Here is a 21,618-nt window from a genome sequence, read left to right as displayed (position 1 = left end):
AGCTTACCTAAAGAATTTGCCCAAAGCCATACTGGATTTCTAGTTAGCCATCCCTCAGCATTATTCTTTCCATCTCATCCTCTCTGGGGAGAGAAAGGGATAAATATTTATTCAGCACTTAAATATTTATTTAGTACCAGGCATACTGCAGAGGTCATCTTATTTAATGCTTTCTACAATCCAATGAGATAGATTTTTAGTATTCTCACTGGATGAATGAGGATATTGTGGTCTTGTGGGATAGGGGGCAAAAGACCTGGGGTGGTGATGTTAGGGTTGGGAAAATTACCTCCTATCCTTTCTCTCTGACTCCTGCATGAATCCTTCCTCTGCAGAAGAAGACGGTGGTATAAACATCCCTGTCCATTGAAACACTCCTGGCCCCTGTGGAGCCTCCTCAGTAGGTTTGACCATTTGAAATCTAAGTCTTGGAGGCTGCTGTCGCTACTCATTGAGTAATAACTTTGGGAAACATCTACTGAGGCACTCAACCCACCAGACCATGGAATGCTCGGTTTCTTGATAAGACAAATATGTGCTCTGCAGCTTGGATTCTTCTGCCTCTGTCTCATCAGGGGGGCAGGTGGATGAACTCTAAGATTGAGAAGACATTTGGGGAACTAGAAGTAAGTGAGATTCATCCATACAACCTAAAAATATCTATGAAGCTTGTGCTATAAGACAAACACTGTTCTAGGTTCAAGGATGTAACCGCCTCCCTGAATTTATATTCTTTTTTAGAATACTCTTTTAGAATGGATATTAATCAAACCATAGGAATACATTTAAATTCACAACTGCAATGAATGGCATGAAGGAGATGTGCATGCTGTTGTAAGAACTTCACCACAGGAAGTGCTCTCAGTCTAAACTTAGGAAGTAGAAAATCCCCAAACAAAAGGGAAAGAGAAGAACCTGGAACTGCCTGGCACCTCCAGACAAAATAAGCAGTGTATGCAAAATTCATGTGGTATAAACGATAGGATTCATGGTTGAAGATGCCACTGGAGAACTAGGGACAGCTTTGTAGACCATGTTGAGGGTTTTTTGTTTTAAGTTTATTTATTTATTTTGAGACAGAGAGAGAGAGAGAGAATGAGCAAGGGAGGGGCAGAAAGAGAGAGGGACAGAGGATCTGAAGCAGGCTCTGTGCTGAGAGCAGAGAGCCTGATGTGGGGCTCGAACTCACAAACCATGAGATCGTTACCTGAGCCAACGTCGGATGCTTAACCAACTGAACCACCGAGGAACTCCATGTTTTTTTGGTTTTTTAAAAACCTTTATCTTGAGAAAGTTGGGAAGCCAGCAAGGTATATAATTAGAAGGTGCTTCTCTGAGATTTGACCATAAGTGGTCATAAGGCCACTCTGGCTTCAGTGTGGAGAGTGGAGGGAGGGCAACAAGAGCAGTTAAGAGATGAATATAGTTGTCCAGGTGAGAAATGGCCATGGTTCCTCAGATTAAAGCGGCATCGATGACGGATGGTGGAGATGAAGAAAATGGGATGGATTTGAGAGTCAGAAGATTGAAAAAAGGAGTCAGCTTAGATACGAGGAGTGAAGGGGAGTAGCAGGTCAAAGATGAATCCTGAGCTGCCGAGTCGACCAAGATAGTACCATTCTTGGAGGTGTTGTGTCCCTGCTCTTGACAGACCAAGGAGATCTATCAGAGTTGGACTCTCTAGCTAGCCACTGAGAAGATCCCTGTGGAACTGGAACTCATTGGGATATTAAATTAAAGGTGGAGAAGCTAGATCTCCCTTTACTTGCTGTATTTCTAAAAACAAGTTTTCTATGTGTATTTTGCTTTTATTATTTATAGAGTACTTTCACACACATTATCAGTAAGATATGAAGTACTCTTCCTGTTTTAAAAATTTAGGAAATCAACCCTGAATATATAAGTGATTTGTTCAAAGTCACACAGGCCATCTGAATCCAAATTCCATGCTTTTAAAACTTTGTTTCAGCCATTCATTCTCTATGTTTACCACCTACTCACAGGCACCAAAGGCAGATTTGTCACAGAGCTAATGTTGCTAAAGCTCCATCGGGGCTCTGCACCTACAAACACCCCTCCACGGCCCTGGAAGGGACCCTAGCAATAGTTTCATCTGGCCATAAGTGGGCTTCTATTTTTGTAAAGCTTTCCAAAGATACTTATACCGCAGTCAGACAAGACTGCCCTGTCTTTCTGCTCTGACATCCTCTGTATCACACTTGTTGTGTCCAGTGGTCCAGACATCTTTGAGATCGACCTAAGGAGAAGTTAAGATGAAGGTGCATTTTATCTGCATTTGGTGGATGCATTTATTATCTTTGTGGTCGCTTTCATGGAGATTTATTGCTGGTTGTCTGGATATAAGAAGGGTTTCCAGGAACACTCCCACTGTCCACCCTCCTAAGTCAGGGAGTCTTAGGGTTTGGGAACAGAAGTCTTGAGGCTATGTTCTAAGTGTCCAGTTTTCTTCCAACCCTGGTCAAAACAATTTCCTTTCTGGAGATCTAACATACAACAACGTGATGACAGTTAGAAATACTGTGTTGTATACACGAAATTTACTAAGAGGGTGGATCTTAAGTGTTCTCTCTCTCTCTCTCTCTCTCTCTCACACACACACACACACACACACAGAAAAAAGGAGAACAAAAGAGAAAGAAAGTGGTAACTATGTGACATGTTGAGTATGTTAATTAACTTGATTGTGGTGTTACAAATATCCAAGCATCAAGTTGTGTACTTTTAATATACACCGTATTTATTTGTCAATTATACCTCAATAAAGCTGAAGAAAAATATCATATGCCTGGATAACCCCTCCCCTAATTTAAAAAAATCAGAATTTCCTTCCTTATTAGGAATATACTTGACAGTAAAGCATGAAAATTATTAACACATCATTTTTTCCTTTTTCAATAAGAATTTTGTGAAATAAATTTATCAGACTTCTCGTGTTTATATGGCACAAATCTACAGCGGTTCTGTAAACTTTAGTTTGTAAAGTAATATGCTTTAAGCTTCCAAACTATCAAAACTAAAGAACAAACATCAACCATATGTTATAGAAAAAAAATGATTTATCTTTTCATTTGCTCTGTAGGTAAGAGTAAACATTTTGATGAGATGATAAGGGTGTTCACCAAAAATATAGAACAAGTTGTAGAAGTTTATCAGGCACTTAATTTATAAAAATATGTTAATTTGTCTGAACTGTGTGGCATTTTGCTAGCTTTATGTAATGTGTGATTTGTTTATATTTCTGCTCTAAAGGTATATTCATTTTTCTACATAATATTTATAATTTTTTTTATCTTTTTCCTGAATAGAGCCCCCAAAGTTTTATATGCATCAGAGTCCCCTAATCTGGATCTGTCCCCGCATAGGAATTACGTGGTTAAGACAGGAAAAAAAAGTGCCCTGCCTGGATCCAGCGTAACGTCTAGTGAGAAAATAGACCATGAACCAAGCAGGAGCAGCAGGTGAGTACAGGTTAGGCTAGGTGAAGGCCAAGTGGCGTGGGAGAGCATCGGAAGCGCCCTACCGTGTTTACGGTCCATGGGAATGGTTAGGAAAGGAAGGGGATACCCTGGTACCCAAGCAGCAAGGTGAGGTGAGAATTTCCTAGGTAGAAAGAAGAGCCTGAGCTCACATAAGTGTGACGTGAAATCTTCACTAGCTGATCTAAGGTTCATGAAAGGCTTTTAATGAAAGCTTTGATGACTCGAAGTAGCTTGGGAGCTCCCCCTCCTTTACTGCTTCCCTGAATTACCTGGCCCAACTTCACCAAGGAGAGTCAACCGCCCCTTCCTTCGGTCTGGTCTTGCATTGAAAACTGCCTTTTTGCCTTTTTGCCCTCTTGCAAAAAGGAATATTACGTGAGCTCTCAGAACACAGGAACTGAGTCTTTTTTCAAGTTTTGCATCCTGGAGCATACTACGTGCTTGGCATAGAGGAGGTATTCAATAAATGTTTTTGCAAATAATATTTATTCAGCCCCTGTCATGTGTCAGGCCCTGCTCTGGACACCAAAACCCACTAATAAACGGAACAGGCAAAATCCCTGCCCTCCTGGGGCCTACATTCTAGTGTCTGTTGAAAGAATGAACGAATGGTAGTGTGTATGTTAAAACAGCTCACTAAAAGAGATGTTAGGAAAGGGAACTGAGCTAATCAAAGTCTGTCCCCACGCATCTCTCTTCCTTAGCTCCAGACTGACCCCATGGATATGATGGTGTCACTCTCCTGTTTTAAAATGTCCCAGGCCACCACACTTAGACCATCAGTCGGTCATTCAAGGCTTCCCATAGCCCAGCCTACCCTGCCCAAACCAACCCAACCCAGCCCTTACCATTCACCATAACATGGCCCCCGCTCCTCCCTATCTTCCCCTGCTCACACGTGTGTGAAAACAGACACGAAGAGTTCTGACATGTTAACAACCCTCATTATGTGACCCCATCAATGTCAAGTACGCCGAATCCTAAGTACCTGCTAAATACCAGGTTCTGTGTGTTCCTTGGAGAGAAGATCTGATTGCTTTCCTAGAGGGGAGGAAGCTATTCACATAAAAGATCACTGCTGACTCTAGGGAGCCTAGGGCAAGTGGAAGTGAGGGGACAGACACCCCAAAGGAGGGGGATGGTTTCTCTGAATCCTTTAAATTCTTCATTAAGAGCATTTTGCATGCCACTCTCTGTATCACAGATGCACACATTCAAGCAGCTTTAGTTCCACCAAGTCCATTCATTCAATCAACAAGCATTTATTGAGCACCTGCCTTGTTCCAGATACCATGCTGAGCATGCAAAAGGAGGCCAAGCAGAACCCCTACTATTATGGAGCAGTCAGGGCAGTGGATTCTTGTCCTAAGAAAATTGGGAGGCTATTGAAAGGTTTGAATAGAGGAGCAATAGGTTACGTTACACTTTGAAAAACTTACTTTGCCTGAGCTGCGACATAAAGTACCATTTGTTTGCACTCTGATGCCTTTTATGCATTTGACTGTGTCATCTACTTATATCGTTCTGGCAGCAGTGACGATGTTTGAGGGAGATTATACTGGAAGCAGGAAAAAACCCGAAGCAGGTTGACCAACTGGAAGACTATCGTCATAGGGCAATGATATTAGCACTAGACGGGAGGGAAATATTTATTTATATAAATATATATTTTTAAATCCATATAAATACATAATTAAATATATACCTTGATCGATATAATGATATATAAATTATACAAACAGACGATGAAAGAGGTTATATATAGTTAAGACTTGGCCATTGTGGAGAGGGCGTGAGAGAGCAGTGAGAATGTAGGACGACTCCCATGATTTTGTTTTGAGTGCGTGGACGGATGATGCCAAGCCCTGAATTATGGAACAAAAAGGAGGTAAGGATTTGAGGGAGTCGGAATGATGAGCCCAGTGTTACACGTGTTGTAGTGGATACACCAGGGGAACACCCCAGTAGCCATGTTGGTGGCACACTTTGAGATCCCAGGGAGAGGTCCAGGGTAGAAATAAGAATTTGAGAGTCAGGGCACCTGGGTGGCTCACTTGGTTGAGCGTCACACTCTTGATTTCGGCGCAGGTCATGATCCCAGGGTCATGGGATTGAGCCCTGCGTCAGGCTTCACGTGTGAAGCCTGCTTAAGATTCTCTCTCTACTGCCTCACACCTGTCAGAATGGCTAAAATTAACAACTCAGGAAACAACAGATGTGGGTCAGGATGCGGAGAAAGAGGAACCCTCTTGCACCGCTGATGGGAATGCAAGCTGGTGCAGCCGCTCTGGAAAACAGTATGGAGTCTCCTCAAAAAATTAAAAATAGAGCTACTTTATGACCCAGCAACTGCACTACTAGGTATTTATCCAAAGGATACAGGTGTGCTGTTTTGAAGGGGCACATGCTCCCCCATGTTTATAGTAGTGCTATTGACAATAGGCAAATTATGGAAAGAGCTCAAATGTCCATTGACTGATGAATGGATAAAGATGTGGTATATATATATCTCTATATAGATATAGATATATAGATATATAGATATAGATATATAGGTATATAGATATAGATATATAGATATATAGATATATAGATATATAGATATATAGATATATACACACACACAACAGAATATTACTCAGGGGTCAAAAAGAATGAAATCTTCCCATTTGCAATAACATAGATGGAACTAGAGTATATTATGCTAAGTGAAATAAGTCAGTCAGAGAAAGATAAATATCGTATGATCTCACTCATATGTGGAATTTAAGAAACAAAACAGATGAGTATAGGGGAAGGGAAGGAAAAATAAGATAAAAACAGAGAGGAGGGCAAACCATAAGAGTCTCTTTAAACATTTTTTAAATGTTTTTTTTATTTTTGAGAGAGAGACAGAGTGCAAGCAGGGGAGGAGCAGAGAGAGAGGGAGAGACAGAATCCAAAGCAGGCTGCAGGTTCTGAGCCATCAGCACAGAGCCTGATGTGGAGATTGAACCCAGGAACTGTGAGATCATAACCTGAGCCAAGTCAGGAGTTTAACCAAATGAGCCACTCAGGTGCCCCAAATCATAAGAGTCTTTTAAATACAGAGAACAGACTGAGGGTTGCTGGAGGGGTGTTAGGTGTGGAGGATGGGCTAAATGGGTGATGGGCATTAAGGAGGGCACTTGTTGGGATGAGCACGGGGTGTTATATGTAAGTGATGAATCACTAAATTCTACTCCTGAAACCATTATTACACTATATTTATTTATTAAAAATAAATTTTATTTATTTTAAAATAAAATTAAAGATTAATTGATTAGTTAAATTAAAAAAGTTAAAATCTAAAGACCTGAAAAAAATAAATGAATGTTTCGTAGAATTCACCTAAAAAAATAAAAAAGATTCTCTCTCTCTCTCTCTCTCTCTCTCTCTCTCTCTCTCCCTCTTTCCCTCTGCCATTCTTCCCCATTCATGCTCTCTCTCTCTCTCTCTCTCTCTCAAAAAGACAAATTTTAAAAATAAACATACATTAAAAATATTTTTAAAAGTTTAAAAGGAATTTGAGAGTCGTCAGCAAAAGATGTGGAAGCTCAAATCTACAGATAACATGTGTCCTTGGGAAACTGGAGATGGGAAACTAAAAACTAGTACTGAGAAAAAATTACCCAAGGGATAAGAATCACGGTAGCCAAAGGAGGAGAGAACATTAAGAAGAGGTGAGCAATCAACAAGGCCAAGGACATTGGGACAGCCAAGTAATGTAGGACCGGAAGTAGCTATTACATTCAACAAAGTGGAGTACTGGTGAGTGTGTTAGTCTGTATTCTTCAAAGAAACAGAACCAGTAGGAGAGATCTGTATCTATATATGTATCTATCTATATCTACACTAGTAAATAGATGATAGATTAGATTAGATAGATAGATAGATAGATGATAGGTAAATACTGAAAGAGAGAGAGAGAGAGAGAGAGAGAGACTATAAGAAATTGGTCAGTGGTTATGAAGGCTGAAAAGTCCTCAAACCTGCAGTCAGCAAGCTAGAAACCCAGGAGAACAGAATGGGGTAGTTCCAGCCTGCATCCAAGGGCCTGAGAATTAGCAAAACAAATGGTGTAAGTTCCAGTACAAGTCCAAGTCTAGACATAGGAGAAAACCAATGTTCTAGCTTGAAGACAATCAGGGAGAGTACGAGAGAGGGGGGTGGGGGGGAACTCTCCCTTACTTACCCTTTTTGTTCTATTCTGGCCTTCAGTGAATTGGGTGCTCCCCATCTATATTGGGGACAAACCTCGGAGCATCAGTTGGAATTAAATAAATGGAACTGTGGTGTAGACTACTGTTCTAAGAAATATGATTGACAGCTTAGGGTGGTCATAAGATCAAGGAGTGGGTTGGCTGATTTTTAGGATGGGAAGGTAAGCATTTTATGCTACAGGTTTATGAAATAATCAATCACACCTTCCAGACTCAGCTGGGGAGAGACCAGATTGGGAAGAAATAGAACTTGGGAAAGGAGGTTGGAGAGACATCCAGTAGGAATAAGGATGAGAAGGAATCAAAGTGGAGAATGGAAAGCTAAGGTTTCCAAGGTGGAGCTGTTCTGGGTGCAAAGTCCAAGATGTAGCCTCAAAAGGAGTGGCCGAAGGGGAAGTGAAGTTTGCTTGAGTTTCAAAAGTCAAGGAAGCTGGGTACTGGGTGTTCCCATGGCCCTTTTATTCAGACTGAATAGTTCTGACCATTCTTCATGCCGTCATCAAAGACCATCTCTGTAATAACTTACCAAACCTCTCCACCCCCTTCAGAAGTCACCAGGGCATCCCCTTTACCCAAAGAGGGTGTATCTATGGGACTAGTGTAATTTCTTAACCAGAAGAGATTCCTTCTTCACAGCTCTGAATAATGGACTGTGTCTCATCATCTCGAATACCTTTAGAGTACTCCATTTTCAGAGTACAAAAATTTCACTCTATAACTTGTCAAAAAGGCCAATTGGAGGGCACCTGGGTGGCTCAGTCAATTGAGCACCAGAGTCCTGATTTCAGCTGAGGTCATGATCTCACAGTTCCTGAGTTTGAGCCCCACGTTGGACTCTGTGCTGACCGTGTTGGATTCTCTGTCTCCCTCTCTCTGCCCCTCCCTTGTTCTCTCTGTCTCTCTCTCTCTCTAAAAAAAATAAAAATAAACATTTTTTAAAAAGGCCAATTGGCCCCAGATTAAAACTTGATGGGTCAGGAATGAAGTTTCAGAATCTGAACGTTAACAATCACCGTGTATGTTTCTTTTTTTTTTTAAAGTTCATTTATTTACTTTGAGAGACAGAAAGAGAGAGAGAGAGAGCACAAGTGGGGGAGGAACACATATATAGAGAGAGAGGATCCCAAGCAGATTCTGCAATGTTAGCACAGAGCCCATTTCAGGGCTCGAACTCACAAACGGTGAGATCATGACCTGAGCGGAAATCAAGAGTGGGACGCTTAACCTACTGAGCCACCCAGGCGCCCCTCGTGTGTTTCTAATGTGGGTATTGTGGGGACCCGATACAAGCCGCACAGAACTCTATGGTGGAAGTCAATTGTACAGAGTAGAATCAGTAGAATGAATCGAATTGCCAAGGTTTTTCACGCAGTACTCCCTGCAGATTTAGAAACAACCGGCAGGTGGCGAGCGACTCACACAACCCGCAGTGGAGGACTGTGAGTTTTCCTGGTCCCCAAATCCCTGATCAAAAACTGCTCAGGCCTATAAAGAAGAATCCTGTTTCCTAAGAAAAGCTGTTAGTGATAAGGTGAGTTACTTCCCTTTACACCAGATTCCTGATGAGCAATGGCCCACCCACGTCTTTCCCTTTCCCCACGAGCCAGCAGGTACTGGTCTGGCAGGTACTGGTATCAGTAGGTACTGGTCTACATCATGAGGTTGTGGATGAGATCATTTGCCCCCTGAAGGTTCTTTCCATAAAAAACTGGAAAAGATGTTTGTCTGCTCAAAGAAGCGAGCCATGACCACGAAAGGGTCACGTGGTGATGTCTGTATTGTCTATATAGTCAGAGCCAGAGGGGAGGTATCTTACTCAGTCCCTCATTTTGTAGATGAAAACCAGTCTAGGAAGAAGGTGAGCAATTTGCCTGAGGACACAGCGCTAGAAAGTTCCAGAACCTGGAGTCTATCTCTTTGAATTCAAGTGGCTTGCTTTTGCACTGTCCTTAACACTACGGGTATGCATGTGTCTGCAGTTCACCAGTGTCTGCTCATGACTTGCCATATGGGAGAAGCTAGGGATGACCATTTGGTTGGGGAAGAGAAGCTGTTTGACTTTAGGATTCCAAGAAGAATCTCCCCTTCCTAACTAGATTGTGTATTTACCCAATGGGGGTAGGCTGGCGGATGAGGGAGGGTGAGAGTCTAGACTAATGGAAGTTGAGTCAGAGGGCTGGCCATTGTTGTCCCACCTTGACTTTTTAATAGACCTCCTTTTCTTACACACCTCCTTTTCTGCCTGCTAAACTACAAGCTTAGTGAAGACAATGCTTTGTCTTCGTTACCTCTAACTATGTTCTATAGTTAGTTGATGCATCAATGAGCATATCGACCCTGATCACTTTGGGATCAAAGTGGCATTTTCTAACACCTTAGATGAATAGCATATTCCTCCTGTTGTGTACTCAGTATGCTCACACTTATTTAGCAAATGCATATAGTGTTCACTCTGTGCCAAGCACTGTTCTCAGAATGTTACAAATATTAACTCATCTCATTTCGTTTCTGTTGCTGTTTCTCTAAGGTTCCCTGTCAATAAATATCCATGTGTCAGAAATCACCCTCTTCCTCTCCCTCCTCCTCCCCCCCCCCCCCCCAAAAGACCCTGCAATACTGGGCATAGGGGAAAGTGTTGGGGGGAAAGGAAAGAGTTAAGTGGCCCACCTGGGGGCTCAGTTTCCCAAATAGACTCCGGGACCCTGGCGGTGGCCTCCTTCCTCACCTCAAGTGAGCAAAAGCCCTTGGCCCTTGGGGCAGACGGCCAGGTCTGCACCGAGGTGGAGACGGCTCACAGCCGCCTGGCTGATTTATAGGCCAGCGCATTCCCGGGCCGCGCCGCAAGGAGTCGGGCTGAGCTCGGACTTTGGGAGGTGATGATGGACACAGGACACGTGGCCACACAATGGGGACACACGACTGACCTCAGTCACTTCGGCAAACTGCCCCTGCTTTCGGAGAGCGGCAGGAAAGCTTCAGGAGCTCCGGAACCCTGGGCGCCTGCGTCCTTCGCCCCAGCCCGTAGCTCGTGTCACCCTGTTGAGAGCAGAGAGCACCCAAGGGCGCTCATCCCCCACCCCCTCCAGAGCTCTGAGAGGCCCCTCACCCTGAGCTTTAAAGCCTTTCCTGGAGCACGGGAGCCTTGATGCGGTGCACACTGTGTGAAGACAGGCACAAGGACCATTTCCTCTTGGGGCTGATTCTGGCCAGGACGTGCTGGGAACGAACTTTCCCCGCGTGTCAGATGCCGGCACCCAGGGACTAGGTGACGCCTCCTCGCGGCCGGGCAGGGCGAAAGACAGAGGAAAGGCCAAAAGAGGGTGGAGAGGGTGTTGTGGGAGGTGGGGGGGAGGGGGGGAGGGATAGGAGGAGAGGCAACCGAGAGGAAGGGGGGGATGGGAGTGGAGGCCGTATGAATTTGAGAAGGAGCGATCAAGTTGGGAAAAAAATAGCAAGGCTTTTTTTTTTTTTCTTCCCTCCTTATATGCAAACTGTCACTTCGGGTTAGCGTGAGCCCTTATCTGGCTCATTAGCATGAGCTGTGGCGAACGCGCTTAAACCCTCTAATTATTTATTATGCCGTCACGGAGCAGGTCGCAACCCCGGGGCGCCCTTGCGGGGACCCGCAGAGGCGGACACTGCGCGCCGCTGGGGCGCAGCGCCCAGTGCGACTCTAAGCTACCAGGGTGAGATCCTCCTTGCTAGGAGCCCCGCGGGGAGCTGTTCCTCAGGGCAACGCGGCAGAATTATTGGGGCCTACCTGAAAGCCCCCCCCCCCCCCCCCGCATCCATCCCAGTGACGAGGTGCAGCCCTCACCTCCCGAGTCTATACTTGCGCCCGGTCTCTGAATTAGCAAATCTAAAGACCGAAGTTGTTGGGAAGGAAACAGGATTTTTGCAAAAGAACAAGGAGCTGGAGCTTGGGTTGGGTGGTATGTTGGGTGCACCGCCCAGAAGGACCCTGGGGAGAACCCGAAGGTTGGGGGAGCCCTCTTCCCCCTCTCCCCCACCGCTACCCCCGCCGCGTTCCGAGAGAGTTGGTAAATTGGGGGGAAAGGCGCCCGGCTGCAAGCCGGCCACTCATGTCCAGGGCTCTATTCAGAAAACAGTTTCAAAATAAGTTAACCTCGGTAGGGTGTCCCCCCCTCTCCCCTTCTAATTGTCCCCCCTTCCCCCTCCCGCCCTCCATTCGAGTCTGTTTTATGTTCCTCTGCGTTGTGCCAACTATTTTATCTTTATTCCTTCTCTTTCTCTTTGGCCATTCATTCCTTTTTTTGTGTGTGTGGCTTCCCTGGCTGATGTGCGGCTCGTTACCACCCACTGCACGCTCGCTCCTGTAGCTGAGGTGTTTCTATACAAACTCAAGCGTCCAGTTGTCATATTAATTATTACACTGAGTAATGACTGAAATGGTCAAAATAAGGGTAGACTCGAGAGCTCTTTTTCTTGCTGCTCAAAGATTCAGCAAAGAAGCCGTGCAACAAAGCAATAATTGGTCCCCAGAAACACTCCGACAAGGCATGGAATATAGGTTTCATAGAACCCAGCGATTGTGAAGGGGGGAAAGCTCTGAATGGACCCCACGCTTCTTTTCTAAACTCTCTTGCTGAGCAAAAAATGGACCTCTGTTTGAATACTGCCCTGATCCTTGAATACTATACCCAGCAGAGAAAAAAATGCACCATTTATTGTAAGTTTTTTTTTTTTCTTCTGCAGCTATTCATGGGGTCTCTGTGAAGAATCAGCTGGTTTTGTTTACCGTGAAAGACCTTTACTTTATTTTCATTCTTGGAGGAGGTGGGGTGGGGGGGAGGGACAGAGAGCCATGTGCCTAGACGGAGAGGAGCTGGCCTACTGTAACAAAATAGAGTGTAACAAATCCTACAAAAGTTTAGAATGTATTGATTCTTTGGAGAGCTATATAGATTAACGACTTTCTTTATGCTTATCCCAGGAAGGTATTTAATCATAATGTAAATGGGGCTTTAGAAAAAATAAAGACTTAGCAGCGTTAGTTCTCCTATTTGGAGAACTTCAAAAGGACTTGTGAGAGTGGCTGCAAATTACTCCCTCACCCCGCCCGAACCCCCCCCCCCTCCCTAACCAAAAAGCCACAATAAAATAATAGTTTGTGCTTTTATTGTTTTGTTTTTTTTTTCCAGCTTTTCTTTTTCTCCTTTTTAAGGCGTATTGAAAAAGCAAATAGATTTGTTTGAAGCCTGGATTCCTTAATGCAGGTGCAGGCCTGGCTGCTGTGACCAAGAAGCCAAGCCAAATCTGTGGTTCATGCTATTCTGCCTCACACACACACCCCCCCCCGCCCCACCACCACCCCGCTTCCCCAGGCCATCCCAGGCCGGTCAGACCTAACTCGGGGCTGGGCAGCAACAGTTTCTGAAGTTACCTTGGGAAGGGTGAGCTTGGAGACAACAGATTAAGCACTAATAAACTTTTCATTTTTCCTGGATAGGACAGTGTCGAGTACAGGCCATGAATACTCTGTATACCCACTTTTCCTGAAGCATCTGTGACTTCTGGGACTCAGCACTCACTGAAATTGAGGTTTATGCTAAAAATATTGTCTCCAAATCAAGAATCAAGGCCTGTGTTCATCTTTGTACTTAAATGTAATTTTGTTAGGTGATCTGTTCAATGGAAAATCTAGTTTTACTTTTAATGTTAACTCCCTTCCCCCCAAACAAAAAGGATGGATGGAACCTTTTAAAAGACATAAGGCATATCTCCTTTCCATGGAGAGAAGGTGCACAATTCTGGAGCTTGAGGAGAGTGTGTGAGCAAAGGTAGCACTGGTCTGGCCTTTAACTGTGAGTGGAAATTATGGTAACAGACTTGGGGTACCAGGGCCTCAGGTCTCCAGGGCAGCAGATCCTCCTGTATCACCAGGAAAGCCGGCTCCCCATGTAGATACCAGTGCTGAAGGCAGACCAGGATTAAACTAAAGTATGGTCCAGTTCCAGGATTCCCTAACATAGAAGAGAGGCCTGCAATGCTAGAACAGAACGGCTTTCATTGTTTTGCAGGAGAAAGAGAAACCTTCCCATTTTTCTGCGATGTCTATATTCTGGGTAATACACACCAAAGGCGGTCAATGTCCTGCCACCCCATTACAAGAATGGCAATCCCTGATATGTGTGGAGGGATTTACAAAGTGAATTCACAAACATCAGATTTAATTCTCCTGACAGCCTTGACAGATGAGCAAAGAAAGTGTCACTACTCCATTTATGGATGAAGGTATTAAACACTCCTTTTGTGAGTTTTCTTCTCCCTCCGCATCTAGATAAATGGCATTTTGAGTGTCCTAGTCAAGTAAAGCCCAGGGGACTTGCTCAGAGGCAGGCCCCCTGGTTGCCAAGAGAGCCACAGAAAGCTAGAGGTCAGGGCCGGTGGTTCTGCTAAAGCCCCTACATGCGCAAGCCGTGAAGCTTGTCCGTATCTGACCTCACTTGCTTCTGTTTTATGTTAAAATGTTGGGTTCAGTGCCACCTTGATTTTTGAGCATCACCCCATTCCTCTAAAATGACAGGAATTTCCCCTTTCCAGATGCTGGGACAGTGGGACAGGGTGGTGATGAAGATCCGATGGCTGGACAATGGCTACAGCGATTATCACAGCGTGGTACCAGGAAGCATCCTCCCACAATCCCTTTCCTGGATGGGCTGTGTGAGCAGTGACTTCCTCATAGTTTTAGAAAGGCTATTCTCATTAATCCCTTCCTATTTACCCCTGGCCCAGAGCGCTCCACATACATCTGGTTGAAACCTCACAACTCTTGGAAGTAGGTACCATAACTCCGAGCATGGGGCAGGTGAGGACTATATCAAGTCCTAGCTATGAGGACTAGAACAGAGGCTATTTGCTCAAAGTCATAGCTGTTAAGCAATAGAGCCTGGATACCAAATCAAATCCATTTGTTCTATCTGCCAGTGCAAAGTCTAGGTTCCCTGGGCCTCAGAGAGTATATGGCAGTTCTCTCAGGGGTGTGTGTGTGTGTATGTGTGTGTGTGTGCAGGGGTGGGTCCTAATCTAGGTCACAGGGTCAGAAGCAGGATTCCAATGGCCTTTTAAGCCTCAGTGTTTGTTTCAAACTGACGAAACAACCAGAAGGGCAATTTCCGTGGCAAACTCTTGCTGGTGGTGCACAATCCCCAAAGACAGAGGCCAAGCCCCTCGAAAGGGAAACTAGCCCACTCAACCTTGCGGTGGGAGAAGATGGAGAGGACACTGCCCGGCTGGGAAGGGTGGGTGGCAGGAGGAGCCTGCTTTGCGCTCACTCAAGTAGGCAGAAGGGAACGCCTGGGTTTTTGGAGATTTTGCAAAGCCGGTAAGGACTCAGGCTGAGGATGCGGGAGTGGGGCGGGTTGAGAATGGGAGCTGGCTCTGGGCTGGAGCGGGGAGAAAAGGGACAAACGTTCCGGTGGCTTTGGCCGGAAGGATCCCAGCGCCCGCTGTCTTTTCTCCTGGGCGGAGGCCAACACGCAGGACCACTACAATGCATGGCTTCACTAGTCGGAGTATTCGGGAGCCCATGTGATGGAGTGGGGGGGGGGTCTGGGGGTTGGGCTTAGGCTGTGGCCTTGAAGTCTCTGACAATTAGGATCTCCGCGCACGAGTGAAGTCCGCACCCGAAAAAGAAACCGAGGACGCGCTCGGGCTATTGGCAACTTTTCCGCACCCCTAGACACACCACTGGAAATGGGCTGGTGGTCGCCGCTCTTGCACTGATGGAGAAACTGAGGGCCGCAGAGAAAGAGGAGCTTGTTCTAGGTTAAACCGCAGAAACAGTGCTAGAGCCAGGACCACGGGCTTTGTCAAATGAGGAGTGATAGAGTCTGAATTGGAAGGGCGCTTGAATCATCCTGCGAAAGAAAACGCACTTCGATGGGTCCGTGTTGGCGACTCCGCTCATTTTGCTCAAGAGGAGTGGATGGGGCACAGGCGGCTTTTCGTGGACGCCTCCTAGCGGCCTGCACCCGGGGCTCACCGCCGGGGCGTGTGGGTGGGGAGACACGCCTGAATAACCGCTATTTCGTCAGGTGGTCTACCAGGGGCTTCTTCGGGTACCAAATTGGTGATGTGGCTGTTTTAGGCCTCACAGCCTCCTATACTTCCCAGAAATGAAGACAAAAGTTATCTTGGAGTCCTCTCAACTCCTTTCCCGGGGTGGGGGGCGGGGGTTGGGGGTGAGGGGAGAGGACAGAAGTGTATATGCCACCGAGTCCATCAGTCGGGTCGACAAGCCACAGGTTACTGTGAGGAAGGAGGCTGGGTGGGGAAAGAGGGTTACAGAACTGGTCTCTGTTGGCACGGTTAGGTCCCGTGCTTCCCAAACCCACACGTTTTCAAAGAGGAAACTGAGGCAGAGAAGACAGGTGCTTCATCTCGGAGCCATTCGTCCTCACTGCCCATCACCGCCACCGCTACTGTTCTGGCAACCCTGGAAGCTAGGCACACAAACCAAAGGTGGCTCCTTGAGTCACCCCCATAGATCCTTTAGAAAGACCCATCTCCCCAAAGGGAGGTCCAACGAGAAGCAATTATTTGGGTAATTCTCCACAATCGTCCCTGCTTGCAGGTCTCCGATCAAAACTGTCTATTTCTACTGCACAAATCAGCCGGACGATTCCCTCTTCTTCTGTCTACGACGCGACCTGAGACGTGCCCCCAGCCTCCTTCCCCCGCCTCCAGCAGAGCGGTGCAGAGATGGGAGCGGCTGCTGGGTCCGCGTTCTCCAAAGGGCCGCTTCCCAAGGCGCCCCGAAGCTGGACCCGGCTCCGGCCGGAGAGCGCCAGGGCCGAGGCCCAGGAAGGGCGCCTGGGTGGGCGCAGTCCCAGCGGCCGAGCGACGGCTGCAAGCGACTCCCCCTCCCTCGCGGCGCCAGCACGCGGCCCCGCCGGGCTCCGCTCCCAGTCGCCTGCCACCGGCCCGCCGGGCACACGCCTGGGGCGGGATGGAGGCTGCGCCAAGGCAGCCGAGGTAACTGCGGCGGTGCCCAACGACCAGAGAAACTCCTCTGGCCCCTCAACCTCCACCCCCAACTCTTTTCTCAGACCCACTTTGGGAAACCCCAGAGCGCCCCGCTCTTTATGCATTCCCCAGCCGGTCCGGAAATCATCCTTTGGGATAAAGCCACTGAGGTCATCCTGGGGGGCATCGCGGCCAAACACCTACGTATAGTTCTGATCCCAACCAACCCTCAAGGAGATCACCTCCCGTCTTTATCGGCCCCCTCCACAGTTGTTCAGTTGTGAGGAGCATATCCTAGTTTTTATACCTGGATGGGACATTAGAGACCATCCAATCCAAACTTCTGTTGCTACAGACGAGGAAACTGAGGCTCGGAGCGGATTCCACTCACCAAGGGCCACAGAGCTAGCGAGAGGATGCTTTGGGACTAGAACCCAGCCTTAACGGTACTTTTATTTACTTTCGCAGTCCAATAATTCCCACGGAGTTCTCCCCATCTTTCTAACCTTCGATCCCAAATTTGCTTCAGCTCCCAAGAAAGGCGAAGACCCCCCCCCCCCCAAGAGAATGACAGTAGGTAGAAGAAAGCAGGAAAAATGGAGCCCCAGTCTCGTCGACCCGCACACCGCCTCGTGGCACTTTTTCTGCTCAAAGCCTTCCCTGAGCTTTGCTCCAAGTTCTCAGGAGAATCCCGAGGCACTTCACCCCAAACCTTTCCACCCATACACCCCCAATTCCCAGGGCCATTCGCCCGTCCAGACACGCCGGCCCCCCCTTTCTAGAGCCACCCCCGGCTGCAGCCCGCCCTAAGCGCGCCGCCTGTTTATTCAGCCGGGAGTCCGGCACGCGCCAGGCGCACGCACTGCAACAACAAACCCGGCTGAATGGAGAGTTTGCAAGGAGCCGGCGCAGGGACCGGGCGGGGGGAGGGGAGAGGAGGAGGGAGAGTTTAGGGAGTGGGTGGGAGGAGGAGGGAGGAGGAGGGGGGAGTGGGGGCTGCAGCCGCTCGCTACAGCAGCGGGGAGTGGGGGGCGAGGCGGGGCCAGCGCTGCGCGTGGGGCTGGGTGTCCCATTGAAAAGGCGGCCGCACTCCGGCCGCCCAGCACTCTCTCACTTCTGGCCAGGGAACGTGGAAGGCGCACCGACAGGGCACCGGCCAGGGAGGGCGAGGGCAAGAAGGAAATAAGAAAGAAAGGGAGTTAACAAAATTTAAAAAAACAAAACAAAACAAAAACAGCCTGAGCCACGGCTGGAGAGACCGAGACCCCGGCGCAAGCGAGCGCAGCCCTAGGGGGCGAGGAACGGGAGACTCAGCAGAGCGTGCTCACCACTGACTTTTGCTCCTTCTGCCTTTAAAACAAAACAAAACAAAACAAAAAAAAACAACAACAAAAAAAAACAAGAAGGCGCGAGCGGCAGGCTCACACGCGAGCGCCACGCGAGGCTCCTGAAGCCAACCCGCGAAGGGAGGAGGGGAGGGAGGAGGAGGAGGAGTGGAGGGAGGAGGAAAAGCGTTTGCACCTTCGCTGCTCCCACCCAAAGAAGTCTCCCTGGGATTTTGTTTGGTTTTTTTTTTGTTGTTGTTTTGTTTTTTTAACTTCCCTCCGGGCTGCCTCTTCATCTCTCCCCTTCTTTCCCTCTCTGTTCGTGCACCCAAGTCCTGTCTGTGTCCCCTCGCGCGCCCGCACCTCGCGTCCCCGCTTGCTCCCCTTCGGCGACTCTTTGGCGGCCGCTGCGCATGGAGAGCTCTGCCAAGATGGAGAGCGGCAGCGCCGGCCAGCAGCCGCAGCCGCAGCCGCAGCCGCAGCAGCCCTTCCTGCCGCCCGCAGCCTGCTTCTTTGCCACGGCCGCGGCGGCGGCGGCGGCGGCAGCGGCGGCGGCGGCGCAGAGCGCACAGCAGCAGCAGCAGCAACAGCAGCAGCAGCAACAGCAGCAGCAGCAGCAGCAGCAGCAGCAGCAGCAGCAGCAGCAGGCGCCGCAGCTGAGCCCGGCGGCCGACGGCCAGCCCTCAGGGGGCGGTCACAAGTCAGCGTCCAAGCAAGTCAAGCGACAGCGCTCGTCCTCGCCCGAACTGATGCGCTGCAAACGCCGGCTCAACTTCAGCGGCTTCGGCTACAGCCTGCCGCAGCAGCAGCCGGCCGCCGTGGCGCGCCGCAACGAGCGCGAGCGCAACCGCGTCAAACTGGTCAACCTGGGCTTTGCCACGCTCCGGGAGCACGTCCCCAACGGCGCGGCCAACAAGAAGATGAGCAAGGTGGAGACGCTGCGCTCCGCGGTCGAGTACATCCGCGCGCTACAGCAGCTGCTGGACGAACACGATGCGGTGAGCGCCGCCTTCCAGGCTGGCGTCCTGTCGCCCACCATCTCCCCCAACTACTCCAACGACATGAACTCCATGGCCGGCTCGCCGGTCTCCTCCTACTCGTCCGACGAGGGCTCTTACGACCCACTCAGCCCCGAAGAGCAAGAGCTGCTCGACTTCACCAACTGGTTCTGAGGGGCTCGGCCTTGTCCTGGCCCCGGTGCGAGTGGACTTTGGAAGCAGGTAGGTTGCATTTGGGAGTGAACGGTGTGATATTCTTACCTTCATTCTTTTTCCTCCGTCTTAGTGTCTGTAGGAGGGGGACTGTCTCCACGGAGATGGGGGGGAGGGGGTTGATTTAAAGAATTTGTAAATTAATTTAAAGTTTGTCGGTTTCAAACCCTGGTTTGTTAGTTTCAGTATTGGCCTCTAAGAGTGGCTGGAGGGGGGATAACGGGGGGGGGCGTTTTGCGAACGATGGAGAACCGAGTACTAGGACCTGTCAAAAGAGGTGTTGCACCTGACAGATCCTCCCTCAAACCTCCACTTTCCTCCACTGCCAGCCTCCAAGTTCATACTAACCTCTCCCCTTCTTCTCAAGTTATAGGGTCACCGCACAACCTACATCTTTAGTGCTTTCTTGTCAGCGATGTTGGAAGGGAGGAAAAAAAAAAAGAAAAAAGAAGAGAAGAAGGAAAGAAAAAAATAAATTCAGGCAACCAACCGCAAGACCAACTAAGCAGCGCATGCCTGAGAAGCAAGGCTCTCTCGAAACAGGGATGCGCTCAGAACTCTATCTTTGCACTCCCAATTCTTTACGGAGATATGAAGGGTGACTAGGACCTGAGTCAAAGTGCAGAATGCAGCTTGCGTGCAAAAGCAGTGGGCTCCTGGCGGAAGGGAGCAGCACAGCCCTAGAGAAAACTCCCACCCACCAGTAACAGGCAGAACTGAAAGCACTTGCTAGGATGTCCTCACCTCCCCGCCCTCTCTGAAAGTGCAGTTCTAAGCCCTGTAGAAATGGGTTGGTGTCTTTCTTCTCATTATCCCCATCCCAATATGCTGTGGACATTTGTCTGCAGTGAAATTATGCTATACTCAGTCCTTCGAAACCCAGATCCTCCCCGGGGGGGGGGGGGGGCTCCCCAAACCCCATTTCCTCACACCATCTTTTCTACCATTTTCATCATAGAATGCTTCCAATCTTTTGTGAATTTTTTTATTATAAGAAAAATCTATTTGTATCTATCCTAACCAGTTTGGGGATATATTAAGATATTTTTGTACATAAGAGAGAAAGAGAGAAAAAATTTATAGAGTTTTGTACAAATGGTTTAAAATGTGTATATCTTGATACTTTAACATGTAATGCTATTACCTCTGCCTATCTTAGATGTGTAGTTCACCTTACAACTGCCATTTTCCCCACGTGGTTTTGTAAAGAACTCTCCTCACAGGTGAGATCAAGAGGCCACCAGATGTACTTCAGCACCAATGTGTCTTACTTTATAGAAACTTTGTTAATGTATTAATGATGTTATTAAATACTGTTCAAGAAGAACAAAGTTTATGCAGCTACTGTCCAAACGTAAAGTGGCAGCCAGTTGGTTTTGATAGGTTGCCTTTTGGGAAATTTCTATCACTGCCTTTTTTTTTTCCTTACTGTTTTATTACAGACTTACAAGAAACGTGTATAACCCTGTTTTATACAAACTAGTTTCGTAATAAAACTTTTTTCTTTTTTTACAAATGAAAATAATCAGCCTCCTCCACGTCTTCCTTGACTCCACGGTCCCTGCACAAGTTATTTTCGAAATGCCAAAGGGGAGGAGTGGGTGGGGGAGAAGAGGGTGGTATACAGCATGCTAAGTGGCAGAATTGACAAAGATAAGTGCTATAACCAGTCCTACCCAAGGTGACTCTATGACAAACGTAGAGGGAAAAGATAGGTAAGTAAAGACAACTTTCTTCCACTTTTATGCTGCAAACGCGCAAGCGTGCACACACACACACACACACACACACACACACACACACCGAGAGAACAGGTGGTGAGTAATGACTGCAATGTCTTTTGATGAAATGATTGTATATTTAAAAAATCTTCCAGAAAAATGAACTGGAAGGAGAGGATCCTCACCTTCACTTTCTAACCCTTAGCCCCATTTGGAGAGTTTCTCATTGTGAAACCATGGAAAAGCTGGATGAGATAATGGATATTAGGGGTGGGCGTAAAGCTGCTGGTACTGGAGCTTGTGCAGGGCAGGGGTGCGGGGGGGGGGGGGGGGGGGGGGAGGCAGTCTTTGCTGTGCTCCCAGTGGTGGGTGTGTTCTTCCTTCACTTCTAGGCACACATTTTCTGTTCCTTTTCCCCACTCCACACACTTCCCATATTGATTTTAAGTAAGGAGCACCTATGATATGAATTCTTTGCAGAAGGAGTTAGATTTAAATGAATAAAAGCCTTAGAAATGTGTGGTCGCTTTGAGACACTGGCCTATCTACGTTTGTGACTCTATCCGAATAGCGTGAGCTGCGTGTAAAAGTACCCAATTACCAAGATTCAAAAAGAAATTGGTGGGTTTTTG

At 47.6% G+C, this 21,618-nt stretch overlaps 2 protein-coding genes across 4 annotated transcripts in view; one reads left to right on the top strand and one right to left on the bottom strand.

The window, feature by feature from the left end:
- The window catches only part of PAH (phenylalanine hydroxylase), a 102,796-nt gene extending 84,265 nt beyond the window's left edge, over positions 1 to 18,531 (bottom strand). For both annotated transcript variants that reach the window (XM_019446614.2, XM_019446615.2), the window contains exons 1-2: positions 18,418 to 18,531; positions 8 to 83 (exon numbers count right to left, since the gene is read on the bottom strand). The gene's annotated coding sequence lies outside the window, so the exon portion shown is untranslated. The remainder of the gene's footprint in view (positions 1 to 7; positions 84 to 18,417) is intronic.
- Positions 18,468 to 20,790, top strand: ASCL1 (achaete-scute family bHLH transcription factor 1). 2 transcript variants are annotated; one of them, XM_019446617.2, is made up of 2 exons: positions 18,468 to 19,274; positions 19,639 to 20,790. In XM_019446617.2, the coding sequence occupies exon 1, from the start codon at positions 18,468 to 18,470 to the stop codon at positions 19,224 to 19,226; it is 759 nt and encodes a 252-aa protein (XP_019302162.2). In that variant the 3' UTR covers positions 19,227 to 19,274; positions 19,639 to 20,790. The 2 variants fall into 2 exon arrangements, with proteins under 2 accessions (XP_019302162.2, XP_019302161.2); XM_019446616.2 differs by having other exon boundaries at positions 19,633 to 20,790.
- Positions 20,791 to 21,618: the final 828 nt, after the last annotated feature.

This window comes from Panthera pardus, unplaced genomic scaffold, assembly GCF_024362965.1.
Source record: "Panthera pardus isolate Hobbes unplaced genomic scaffold, ASM2436296v1 HiC_scaffold_6, whole genome shotgun sequence".
Taxonomy (NCBI): Eukaryota; Metazoa; Chordata; class Mammalia; order Carnivora; family Felidae; genus Panthera; species Panthera pardus.
Note: the sequence above shows the minus strand (reverse complement) of the source record. Positions and strands in the feature narration are given on the sequence as shown.